Source organism: Cherax quadricarinatus, chromosome 40 (assembly GCF_038502225.1).
Source record: "Cherax quadricarinatus isolate ZL_2023a chromosome 40, ASM3850222v1, whole genome shotgun sequence".
Classification (NCBI taxonomy): Eukaryota; Metazoa; Arthropoda; class Malacostraca; order Decapoda; family Parastacidae; genus Cherax; species Cherax quadricarinatus.
Window position 1 is genome coordinate 26,541,544 of NC_091331.1, and position 14,642 is coordinate 26,556,185.

At 44.4% G+C, this 14,642-nt stretch overlaps 1 protein-coding gene across 2 annotated transcripts in view; it reads right to left on the reverse strand.

The window, feature by feature from the left end:
* The window catches only part of LOC128687317 (golgin subfamily A member 4-like), a 177,275-nt gene that overhangs the window by 43,162 nt on the left and 119,471 nt on the right, over window positions 1-14,642 (reverse strand). For both annotated transcript variants that reach the window (XM_070092798.1, XM_070092797.1), the window contains exon 6: window positions 7,968-8,087. In XM_070092798.1, the coding sequence (XP_069948899.1) occupies window positions 7,968-8,087 (120 nt within the window). The remainder of the gene's footprint in view (window positions 1-7,967; window positions 8,088-14,642) is intronic.

Sequence of the window (14,642 nt, forward strand, 5' to 3'; positions counted from 1 at the left end):
GCTTTTCACCGTAGCTGCCTCGGACTTTACTCTGTTGACGACTACTCTGTGTTCTGTTAGTGAGGAAATTATAGATCCATCGACCGACTTTTCCTGTTATTCCTTTAGCACGCATTTTGTGCGCTATTACGCCATGGTCACACTTTTCGAAGGCTTTTGCAAAGTCTGTATATATTACATCTGCATTCTTTTTGTCTTCTAGTGCATTTAGGACCTTGTCGTAGTGATCCAATAGTTGAGACAGACAGGAGCGACCTGTTCTAAACCCATGTTGCCCTGGGTTGTGTAACGGGTGGGTTTCTAGATGGGTGGTGATCTTGCTTCTTAGGACCCTTTCAAAGATTTTTATGATATGGGATGTTAGTGCTATTGGTCTGTAGTTCTTTGCTGTTGCTTTACTGCCCCCTTTGTGGAGTGGGGCTATGTCTGTTGTTTTTAGTAACTGAGGGACGACCCCCGTGTCCATGTTCCCTCTCCATAGGATGGAAAAGGCTCGTGATAGGGGCTTCTTGCAGTTCTTGATGAACACAGAGTTCCATGAGTCTGGCCCTGGGGCAGAGTGCATGGGCATGTCATTTATCGCCTGTTCGAAGTCATTTGGCGTCAGGATAACATCGGATAGGCTTGTGTTAATCAAATTTTGTGGCTCTCTCATAAAAAATTCATTTTGATCTTCGACTCTCAGTCTGGTTAGCGGCTTGCTAAAAACTGAGTCATATTGGGACTTGAGTAGCTCACTCATTTCCTTGCTGTCATCTGGGTAGGACCCATCTTGTTTAAGTAGGGGCCCAATACTGGACGTTGTTCTCGATTTTGATTTGGCATAGGAGAAGAAATACTTTGGGTTTCTTTCGATTTCATTTATGGCTTTTAGTTCTTCCTGCGATTCCTGACTCCTAAAGGATTCTTTTAGCTTAAGTTCGATGCTTGCTATTTCTCTGACCAGTGTCTCCCTACGCATTTCAGATATATTGACCTCTTTTAGCCGCTCTGTTATTCTTTTCCGTCGCCTGCAAAGGGAGCGCCTGTCTCTTTCTATTTTACATCTACTCCTCCTTTTTCTTAGAGGAATAAGCCTTGTGCATACATCGAGTGCCACCGAGTTAATCTGTTCTAGGCATAAGTTGGGGTCTGTGTTGCTTAGTATATCTTCCCAGCTTATATCGGTTAGGACTTGGTTTACTTGGTCCCACTTTATGTTTTTGTTATTTAAGTTGAATTTGGTGAATCCTCCCTCGTGACTAGTCTCATTTTGTCGGTCTGTGGCTCCACGCATACATGTCTGAACCTCAATTATGTTGTGATCTGAGTATATTGTTTTTGATATGGTGACATTTCTTATCAGATCATCATTGTTAGTGAAGATGAGGTTTAGTGTATTCTCCAGTCTAGTAGGCTCTATTATTTGCTGGTTTAAATTGAATTTTGTGCAGAGATTTAAAAGCTCGTGTGAGTGTGAGTTTTCATCAGAGCTGCCTCCTGGTGTTATTACTGCAACAATATTATTTGCTATATTCCTCCATTTTAGGTGCCTTAAGTTGAAATCCCCCAGGAGCAAGATGTTGGGTGCAGGAGCTGGAAGATTTTCCAGACAGTGGTCAATTTTTAACAGCTGTTCCTGGAATTGCTGGGATGTTGCATCTGGAGGCTTGTAGACTACCACAATGACTAGGTTTTGGTTCTCGACCTTTACTGCTAAAACTTCCACTACATCATTTGAGGCATTAAGCAGTTCTGTGCAAACAAGTGACTCTGCAATGTACAGGCCAAGCCCCGCCCCCCCCCCCCCTTTTGCCTGTTCACTCTGTCACATCTGTATAGGTTGTAACCTGGGATCCATATTTCGTTGTCCAAGTGATCCTTTATGTGGGTCTCAGTGAAAGCCGCGAACATTGCCTTTGCCTCTGCAAGCAGTCCACGGATGAAAGGTATTTTGTTGTTTGTTGCTGGCTTTAGACCCTGTATATTTGCAAAGAAGAATGTTGTCGGACTGGTGGTATTGTTGGTACTGGGGGGGGATTTTTTTTCCGGCATTAGTATCTGTATCTGTTGGTTTGGAGTGGAGGCCATCGACTGTGGTTCCACTCCAGGAATGACTGGATTTGGTGTACGATTTCTGCCATTTCCTGCCAGATTTTTTCCTTCCTACCACTAAAAAACCTCTCCCTCTTGAGTGGCTGTGGCTACCCAGGTTTTCCCATGGCCTGGATGTTTTGTATCTTTTTGTCCTCTTTAGATGGTATGCCTGGCAATTTAAGTTATAGCACAGTCTTTCCTGTACTGAAGAGGTACACATTTCAGGGTGAAAAAGCTTACAGGAAGGGAGTTTGCATTTTCCTGTTGTCATATGGGCATGGCATTTTCTAGGGTGGTCATAGTTGCATGTCCCATCTGTTTTTCCAGATTTCCCATGCCAGCAGATACCAAGTGCATAGTATGTGCACAGACTTGGTTTCCGCTTGCCTTGGGTTTCTGTTGCTGTATTCCGTGTTGGTGCATGTTTCCCTGTCTTACTTCTATCCTCCCTAGCACCAACAATGGAGCTCCCACCAGTTGTTTTTGGTAATTTATCCTCACTATTGCTATTGGAGTCCTCTTGTTTGCTATTTCCTGCGGTATTTCTAGTTTGCAATATTGGTTTTATCTTATCTTTGACTACACTTGTTTCCCTACTATGGCTCCTGTCCCCTATGCGGTCATTTATATGTATTCCTTCCTGCGTATAATTCCCGACTACCTGGACAAAATCTCCAGCTTCACCATTACTGTCTCCCAGGACAGTATCTCCAGCTTCACCATTTCTGTCTCCCAGGACAGCACCTCCAGCTTCACCATTACTGTCTCCCAGGACAGCACTATCAGCCCCACATTTACTGACTACCAGGACATCACCTCCAGCCTTACAGTTTCTGACTACATGGCCAGTATCAAGGGCAGTACCATTCAGCCCAGACTTTTTATGTTCCCATCTGTTGTAGAAAGCTTCCAGGTTTTCTATGAAAGCAGCTTTGATGTTGTCCTCTTTTAATACCCTTGTGATTTTAGTCCACAGATTTTCCTCATTTGGGCATACCCAAAAACACTTCTCTGTTTTAATACTGCTTGTAGCTAGTTCTTGAATATCTGCACAAGGAGCGTGACACCAATTTCCACAAAAGTGACAATTTATCCATGTGGAAGCCTGTTTGTTTGACTGACCACAGACTACACACAGCTTCATAATGATTTGAATGGTTGATTTACTGCAATTCTACTAGCAACCTCTTGAATATTCTATTAATGACCTTAAATGAAGCTCTAGCTATTTGTATTTCTGTTTCTAACTGTTTTTGTATATTGGACAGCTTACCGTCACGTTCCTGATTTTTAATGTTTGTGTTTATAAGGGCGCCTACAACCCCATCCATTTACAGTCTGCTTTATTGTCCAACGAAACCGTTTGAAACCAGTCCCAGGTTCGGACCAGTCAAGGGTTCGGACCAGTCGATCTGATCTGATCAGTGGGTCACTTATTTAAAACATACTGGTCGGTGATTTGAGCTAACACATGAAGGATCTACTGGAAATTATCTACCCGAGTAATATGTGATTTGACTGATACAAAAGTATAACTTGCGTGTTGAAGAGCCGGTGATATCTGGCAGCTCCTACAGTGACGAACGGTCGACCTCAACCCTTGTTTATCAATCGCTGTATCTAGCTTTTCTATTTTTTTTTCCGTCTCCACCACAATAAATGCTATATTATCACTATAGTTGACTGGTGCAAATTTTGGAGGAAGGACGCTTTTTCTGTAGTAATAATTGCTTCTCGTTGTGTATATTGCGACCGCTGGTAACTACAGGTTATATGAAATTCACAGTATACGTCTGGTATTTCAAGAAAAAGAAACTAATGAAAGTCACTCCACTCCACTAAGTACCACTATAATACTGGTTAGTTGCTACTACAACACTGTATTCTGCTAATCACTGGTATCACTAGATTATATGCGAGTACACTAGCAGGCCAGGAAGATTATTAAAACAGCTGACCTGTGGTAAGTTTCTGGCGACTTCTGGCACCTGCCTCTATAGGCTTATCACTTCATTTACAAATTCACCTGTTTTCAAATGACACTTTAGCCTTTATCATCAATATACTAGGGAGCCACTGTAGTATACACTATACACTATGTATACTCAATGTTATCAGGGAGACTTTCTTTCCTCTGACACGAAAAGTTCAATTATTATTATTTTTTCCACACGGGACACAGGCCTATGATTCCCCTCTGGCAGTAAACTCTGCTAGGTAGTGCACACTAATTCTCCTTTTTTGACTCAGTATATAATGTTTTCCGCCCAAGATTGGTTCCAGGCGCTAGAGGGATGTATCGTATAGGATTGATGACACAAATTAAAGTTTTAGCACGTAAGAGCGACCGTGAAAACACGAGATAACCCGGAGCACAACGAGGCACGCTGACACTAGCAGTGTCCACAAATTCAGCATTTTATTTAAAAAAAAAAAAGTCAGTTTTTTTTTCTCATTATGCACTGCGTGCTGCAGGAATTTTTTAGTATGGTGCACACTGACCACACAGACCCATTCTCTCACATGTGGGTACCAGCTTTCTCCTGCTTGATTTGAAGCCGCTAAAATTTATGAGTATATATACGTCAAAAACGGTGGCTCATAAAATGTATATTTTTTTTTTTTTTTTTTTCAACAAGTCGGCCGTCTCCCACCGAGGCAGGGTGACCCAAAAAAGAAAGAAAATCCCCAAAAAGAAAATACTTTCATCATCATTCAACACTTTCACCACACTCGCACATTATCACTGTTTTTGCAGAGGTGCTCAGAATACAACAGTCTAGAAGCATACACATATAAAGATACACAACATATCCCTCCAAACTGCCAATATCCCAAACCCCTCCTTTAAAGTGCAGGCATTGTACTTCCCATTTCCAGGACTCAAGTCCGACTATATGAAAATAACCGGTTTCCCTGAATCCCTTCACTAAATATTACCCTGCTCACACTCCAACAGATCGTCAGGTCCCAAGTACCATTCGTCTCCATTCACTCCTATCTAACACGCTCACGCATGCTTGCTGGAAGTCCAAGCCCCTTACCCACAAAACCTCCTTTACCCCCTCTCTCCAACCCTTTCGAGGACGACCCCTACCCCGCCTTCCTTCCCCTATAGATTTATATGCTTTCCATGTCATTCTACTTTGATCCATTCTCTCTAAATGACCAAACCACCTCAACAACCCCTCTTCTGCCCTCTGACTAATACTTTTATTAACTCCACACCTTCTCCTAATTTCCACACTCCGAATTTTCTGCATAATATTTACACCACACATTGCCATTAAACAGGACATCTCCACTGCCTCCAACCGTCTCCTCGCTGCTGCATTTACCACCCAAGCTTCACACCCATATAAGAGTGTTGGTACTACTATACTTTCATACATTCCCTTCTTTGCCTCCATAGATAACGTTTTTTGACTCCACATATACCTCAACGCACCACTCACCTTTTTTCCCTCATCAATTCTATGATTAACCTCATCCTTCATAAATCCATCCGCCGACACGTCAACTCCCAAGTATCTGAAAACATTCACTTCTTCCATACTACTCCTCCCCAATTTGATATCCAATTTTTCTTTATCTAAATCATTTGGCACCCTCATCACCTTACTCTTTTCTAAGTTCACTTTCAACTTTCTACCTTTACACACATTCCCAAACTCATCCACTAACCTTTGCAATTTTTCTTTAGAATCTCCCATAAGCACAGTATCATCAGCAAAAAGTAACTGTGTCAATTCCCATTTTGAATTTGATTCCCCATAATTTAATCCCACCCCTCTCCCAAACACCCTAGCATTTACTTCCTTTACAACCCCATCTATAAATATATTAAACAACCATGGTAACATTACACATCCCTGTCTAAGACCTACTTTTACCGGGAAGTAGTCTCCCTCTCTTCTACACACCCTAACCTGAGCCTCACTATCCTCATAAAAACTCTTTACAGCATTTAATAACTTACCACCTATTCCATATACTTGCAACATCTGCCACATTGCTCCTCTATCCACTCTATCATATGCCTTTTCTAAATCCATAAATGCAATAAAAACTTCCCTATCTTTATCTAAATACTGTTCACATATATGCTTCAATGTAAACACCTGATCTACACATCCCCTACCCACTCTAAAACCTCCTTGCTCATCCGCAATCCTACATTCTGTCTTACCTCTAATTCTTTCAATTATAACCCTACCGTACACTTTCCCTGGTATACTCAGTAAGCTTATTCCTCTATAATTTTTACAGTCTCTTTTGTCCCCTTTCCCTTTATATAAAGGGACTATACATGCTCTCTGCCAATCCCTAGGTACCTTCCCCTCTTTCATACATTTATTAAACAAAAGTACCAACCACTCCAACACTATATCCCCCCCTGCTTTTAACATTTCTGTCATGATCCCATCAGTTCCAGCTGCTTTACCCCCTTTCATTTTACGTAATGCCTCACGTACCTCCCCCACACTTACATTCTGCTCTTCTTCACTCCTAAAAGATGGTATACCTCCCTGACCAGTGCATGAAATTACTGCCTCTGTTTCTTCCTTAACATTTAAAAGTTCCTCAAAATATTCTCGCCATCTACCCAATACCTCCATCTCCCCATCTACTAACTCCCCTACTCTGTTTTTAACTGACAAATCCATATTTTCCCTAGGCTTTCTTAACTTGTTTAACTCACTCCAAAATTTTTTCTTATTTTCATTAAAATTTCTTGACAGTGCCTCTCCCACTCTATCATCTGCTCTCCTTTTGCACTCTCTCACCACTCTCTTTACCTTTCTTTTACTCTCCATAAGATGTATATATACGACCAAAACAGTCAAAGGGTTAATCCAAGTAATCTGTAAGCCTTATTGCACACACTTAGGCACTGTTCTGGCTTCAGATTTCTGCTTACCATGAGTCAAGCGTTTCTCACATTTTCAAGCTCTACATCACCTAGTTTATAACGATGAGGGTTAAGAGTTATTATAATTTCCAAGGATTAGGACTTTACATTTGTCCACACTGAATTGCCTCTGCCACTTTTCAGATCACAACATTAACTTTTTCAAATCCTCCTGAAGTTCATTCGTGTCCTTCTCAGAATCTATTATTAGGCCTCTTTTTGAGTAATCATCAAATTTACTTATGTCACTCGTTATTCCTGACATACGTAAATTCACTAACAAAAACACTGGACCAAAGGGGTGCAGGCCTATTAACCACACTTCAACTCTTTAAAGGAAAACGTCAGAGAAGCATCCACACACCAAACAAATGAAGCTGAATTCTCTGTTCCTCATTCTTTATCTCCCACACCAACAAGTAGGACTGAACCATCAATGTCTCCACCATCTACATCTCCCATACCATCTACCTCCCCCACACCATCTACAATGTTAATGGTGGAGATTTACAGCTCCTTTCATAATCTGTGAATCCAACTGTAAACTCTTCCAGCCACCAGAAAAATTAAGAAAAATTACTGTGCTCTACTGTACTTTTCACTCTTATTTTCAGGTACTGTGCTGTATTGTAATGTTGAAGTTTATTTTCAGTGCATACAGTAGTGACATCAATGCAGCAGACAAAACTGCTACAAAGGACATTAGTCCATGTCCAGTAGTCCACTGCAACAATCACTTAAATATGATGGACTTTGTTAAAGTGGCAACCTCCTCCCTGATATTAGTCCATTACACTATGGTTTCACTTTCTTATCTCCATTTCATGAATGTCAAAGACTTTTCTGAGCTATTATGAAGAATTTGCTCATAACACTCAAGTATCCACAAAGCTTCCCAAAGCTTGTGAAATGAGCAACCAGGAAAAATAATTGCCAATCTCATCAAAAAACATTTTGAAAATTAAGGTAGAAACTATACCTTGTTTATGTAGGTTTCAAGCAAAGGTGACAATGAGCTTGCCTCTGTCACAGCTTGTGCCCTCAGTATGCATCTATAGCTCAATGCTTCTCCAAGAAGACTTGCAGGTATTTCCCGTATCTGAAACAACAGGAAATGTTTACTAATGAGAGGAACACAAGTAGGGCATCCTATAAGAACAAGGTTTGATCTGTGGTGTTCGTAACAAAGCTCATTTAAATGCAAATTATATTACACTAAATAAAACATTTAATAATTAAAGTAAAAGTACATCTTAGACATGCATGATGTCACCTTGGTTATTTAATATCCAGACTCAAGCTAGGGTGTGCAGGAGAGAGGGAGACTACTTTCCAGTAAAAGTAGGCCTTAGACAGTTAGTTTAATATCTTCATTATGCACCCCATACCCATCCTGTGGGCAATAGTCAAGAGTATAGAGGTACATAATGGGTCCAAGGACTGAACCCTGAAGTTTTGACAGCTGAGCAAGTTACAAAGGTAATGAATTCCTGGTATATCTGGTCACAGTCATGACAAGTTAGTTAGTTTAATAGTTTAATATCTATTATGCACCCTATACCCATCCTGTGGGCAGTAGTCAAGATTACAAAGGTACATAATGGATCCAGGGACTGGACTCCAAAGTTATGACAGCTGAACTAGTTACAAAGGTAGTGAACTCCAGGTAGATCTGGTCACAATCATGGCAAGTTACAAAGGTAATGAATCAGCCTCACTCCTATACATGGTTACAGTCATGAGCAAATTACTAAGTAATGAGCCACTGATACGTCCACACCTGGTCACAATTGTAACGAGTTATAAATACAAATACTAAGTGGGTCATACACCTACACGAGCGCACGCACACACACACACACGAGGGCGCACGCACACACACATGCACATGAGCGTACAAATATATGCATACACACAAGCACGCACCCCCCCCCCCACACACACACACACGTGCACACACACACACGCACACACACATACACACACACACACACACACACACACACGGGGCCAGGAGCTCGGACTCGACCCCCGCAACTAGGTGAGTACACACACACACACACGTACACACACACACACACACCCCCACACACACACACACACACACACACCCACACACACACACCCACACACACACACCCCCACACACCCACACACACACACACCCCCACCCACACACCCCCACACACACACCCACACACCCCCACACACACACCCACACACCCACCCACACACACACACCCACACACACACACCCACACACACACACCCACACACACACCCACACACACCCACCCACCCACACACACCCACCCACCCACACACACCCACCCACACAAACACACCCACCCACACACACACCCACACACACACCCACACACACACACCCACACACACACACCCACACACACACACCCACACACACACACCCACACACACACACCCACACACACACACCCACACACACACACCCACACACACACACCCACACACACACACCCACACACACACACCCACACACACACACCCACACACACACACCCACACACACACACACACACACACACCCACACACACACACCCACACACACACACCCACACACACACACCCACACACACACACCCACACACACACACCCACACACACACACCCACACACACACACCCACACACACACACCCACTCACACACACACACCCACTCACACACACACACCCACACACACACACCCACACACACACACCCACACACACACACACACACACACACACACACACACACACACACACACCCACACACACACCCACACACACACAGTGCTTAGAAGAGAAACTGCAAAGCCTGAAACAGATTAGAGACAAATGACAATTCAGAGGTGACATCAGGAAATTCAAAGTCAGGCGCAGACAAGGGGATGGTAAGCAACAACGGAGACATGCCGTACACGAAGGCCCTATCAGACCCACGTGGGGCCAGGGAAAAGACGATGAGCACACTAAGATCAAACGACAGGTCCGAAGACAATGAAGGTATGCTATATGCAGAGATTCTAACAGCCAACTGCAGTAGCAAGGGACAGCTGGTCAGGAAAGACAGTTCACTGAGCATAGAAGTTTCAGATATGACAGGGACTGAAGGCAAGAACATGTCAATGGAAAGAAATAAAATGCCTCAGAGGAAGCAGATGGAGACTCAGTGGGAGGAGGAAAGGGCGAGGTCAGTTTTTGTGTACGGGCTCCAAGAAGCCAAGGGGGCCAACTTTGAAGAAATAAAACAGGAGGAGAAAAAAATGATTGAAGGCATCATGAAAACAATAGGGGAGGGCAATATGACCCAGGTGACAAATTTTCAGAGAATTGGGTGGTTTGCGAGTGGAAGGATAAGGCCTGTCAGAGTAACTTTCAAGGAAGAATCAGTTCGAATCAGGATTCTGCAAGAGAAAGCAAGACTGAGGGACAAAGAGGGGTACCAGAGAGTATACCTTGACCGCGACAGAACACAAGAAGAAAGGACTACACTGAAAGAGAGGGTACAGAGACGCAAGGAGGAACGAGAAGCAATGAAAATGAGCAGGACCCAGACACAGGAGGAAGGGCAAACACACCCCACAGAATCTCCCACCAAAAGACTCCACCCGCGACACTCCCAACGCAACTGAGCAACCTATACTACAACCCACTCACTGTTCCCTCTGCCACCAACCCCCATATCACAAACCTCACCCCAACAGCTGTCCCTTATGGGCATTCTGACCCCACCCCCATCAACACAAACCCCACCTACACCACAGCCCCATATAGGCCCCCACAAAGGCTCTCGCTCCCCCAACCCCAATATACTTGCATGACCACAATGATAGAAAAGAAACTAAAGGTTTGGTACACAAACGCAGATGGAATAACGAATAAACATGAGGAGTGGAATGAAAGAATCAGTGAAGAATCCCCAGACATCATAGCAGTCACAGAAACAAAACTCGCTGAGACAATAACAGACACAATCTTCCCAACAGGATATCAGATCCTGAGGAAAGATAGAAGGAGTAGAGGGGGAGGAGGGGTTGCACTGCTCATAAAACACCGATGGGGATTTGAGGAAATGGAAGGCATGGACATGATTGGAGAAAGAGACTACATTGTAGGTACAATTCAGTCTGGAGAACATAAAGTAGTCATTGGAGTGATGTATAACCCACCACAGAACTGCAGGAGGCCAAGAGAGGAGTACGAAGAAAACAACAGGGTGATGGTGGACACACTGGCTGAGGTGGCAAGAAGAGCTCACTCGAGCAGAGCAAAGTTACTGGTAATGGGCGATTTCAACCACAGGGAGATCGACTGGGAAAACCTGGAGCCACATGGGGGTCCCGAAACATGGAGAGCCAAGATGATGGATGTGGTACTTGAAAACCTCATGCATCAACATGTCAGGGACACAACCAGAGAGAGAGGGGAGGATGAGCCAGCAAGACTGGATCTTGTGTTCACCCTGAGCAGTTCAGACATTGAGGACATCACTTACGAGAGGCCCCTTGGAGCTAGCGATCATGTGGTTCTGAGTTTTGACTATATAGTAGAGTTACAAGTGGAGAAGGTAACAGGAACTGAAGGGGACAGGCCAAACTATAAAAGGGGGGACTACACAGGTATGAGAAACTTCCTGCAGGAGGTTCAGTGGGACAGAGAAATGGTAGGAAAATCAGTAAACGAGATGATGGAATATGTGGCAACAAAGTGCAAGGAGGCAGAGGAAAGTTTTGTTCCCAAGGGAAACAGAAATAATAGGAAGACCAAAACGAGTCCTTGGTTTACCCGAAGGTGTAGGGAGGCAAAAACTAAGTGCAACAGAGAATGGAAAAGGTACAGGAGGCATAGGACCCAGGAAAACAAGGAGATTAGTAGAAGAGCCAGAAACGAGTATGCACATTAGGAGGAAGACAACAGTCAAGGACCAGGTGATAAGGCTGAGGAAAGAAGGTGGAGAACTCACAAGAAACGATCAAGAGGTATGTGAGGAGCTCAACACGAGATTTAAGGAAGTATTTACAGTAGAGACAGGAAGGACTCTGGGGGGACAGACCAGATGGGGACACCAGCAAGGAATACACCAACAAGTGTTGGACGACATACATACAGATGAGGAGGAGGTGAAGAAACTGCTAAGGGACATCGATACCTCAAAGGCAATGGGACCGGACAACATCTCTCCGTGGGTCCTTAGAGAGGGAGCAGATATGTTGTGCATGCCACTTACCACAATCTTCAACACATCCCAGGAAACTGGGCAACTACCTGAGGTATGGAAGATGGCAAATGTAGTTCCCATTTTCAAAAAAAGGAGACAGAAAAGAGGCACTAAACTATAGACCTGTGTCATTGACGTGTATAGTATGCAAAATTATGGAGAAGATTATCAGGAGGAGAGTGGTGGAGCACCTGGAATGGAACAGGAGTATAAATGCCAACCAGCACGGATTCACGGAAGGCAAATCCTGTGTCACAAACCTTCTGGAGTTTTATGATAAAATAACAGAAGTAAGACAAGAGAGAGAGGGGTGGGTTGATTGCATCTTCTTGGACTGCAAGAAGGCCTTTGACACAGTTCCTCACAAGAGATTAGTGCAGAAGCTAGAGCATCAGGCGCATATAACAGGAAGGGCACTGCAATGGATCAGAGAATACCTGACAGGGAGGCAACAACGAGTCATGGTACGTAATGATGTATCACAGTGGGCACCTGTGACGAGCGGGGTCCCACAGGGGTCGGTCCTAGGACCAGTGCTATTTTTGGTATATGTGAACGACATGACGGAAGGGTTAGACTCAGAAGTGTCCCTGTTTGCAGATGATGTGAAGTTAATGAGGAGAATTAAATCTGATGAGGACCAGGCAGGACTTCAAAGAGACCTGGACAGACTGGACACCTGGTCCAGCAAATGGCTTCTCGAATTTAATCCTGCCAAATGCAAAGTCATGAAGATAGGGGAAGGGCACAGAAGACCACAGACAGAGTATAGGCTAGGTGGCCAAAGACTGCAAACCTCACTCAAGGAGAAAGATCTTGGGGTGAGTATAACACCAAGCATGTCTCCGGAAGCACACATCAATCAGATAACTGCTGCAGCATATGGGCGCCTGGCAAACCTGAGAACAGCATTCCGATACCTTAGTAAGGAATCATTCAAGACACTGTACACCGAGTATGTCAGGCCCATACTGGAGTATGCAGCACCTGTTTGGAACCCGCACTTGATAAAGCACGTCAAGAAACTAGAGAAAGTACAAAGGTTTGCGACAAGGTTAGTTCCAGAGCTAAGGGGAATGTCCTATGAAGAAAGATTAAGGGAAATCGGCCTGACGACACTGGAGGACAGGAGGGTCAGGGGAGACATGATAACGACATATAAAATACTGCGTGGAATAGACAAGGTGGACAAAGACAGGATGTTCCAGGGAGGGGACACAGAAACAAGAGGCCACAATTGGAAGTTGAAGACACAAATGAGTCAGAGAGATAGTAGGAAGTATTTCTTCAGTCATAGAGTTGTAAGGCAGTGGAATAGCCTAGAAAATGACGTAGTGGAGGCAGGAACCATACACAGTTTTAAGACGAGGTTTGATAAAGCTCATGGAGCGGGGAGAGAGAGGGCCTAGTAGCAACCGGTGAAGAGGCGTGGCCAGGAGCTAGGACTCGACCCCTGCAACCACAAATAGGTGAGTACAAATAGGTGAGTACACACCCACACACACACACACACACCCCACACACACACACCCCACACACACACACACCCCACACACACACACACCCACACACACACACCCACACACACACACACCCACACACACACCCCCACACACACACACCCACACACACACACCCACACACACACCCCCACACACACACACACACACACACACACCCACACACACACACCCACACACACACACCCACACACACACACCCACACACACACACCCACACACACACACACACACCCACACACACACACACACACCCTCACACACACACACACACCCTCACACACACCCACACATGCACACACCCACACATGCGCACACACACACACACACACACACACACAAGGTTGCAAAGGTTTGCAACAAGACTAGTCCCAGAGCCAAGAGGTATGTCCTATGAGGAGAGGTTAAGGGAAATCAACCTGACGACACTGGAGGACAGGAGAGATAGGGGGGACATGATAATGACTTGCAAAATACTGAGAGGAATTGACAAGGGGACAAAGACAGGATGTTCCAGAGATTGGACACAGCAACATGGGGTCACAGTTAGAAGCTGAAGACACAGATGAATCACAGGGATGTTAGGAAGTATTTCTTCAGCCACAGAGTAGTCAAGAATTGGAATAGTTTAGAAAGTGATGTAGTGGAGGCAGGATCCATACATAGCTTTAAGCAGAGGTACAATAAAGCTCATGGTTCAGGGAGAGTGACCTAGTAGCAACCAGTGAAGAGGCGGAGCCAGGAGCTTGGACTCGACCCCTGCAATCTCAACTAGGTGAGTACAACTAGGCGAGTGTACACACACACACACAATCTGACCCGAAGCTGTTATACAGCCACATCAGGAAGAAAACAAGTCAAGGACCAGGTAATCAGGCTAAGGAAGGAAG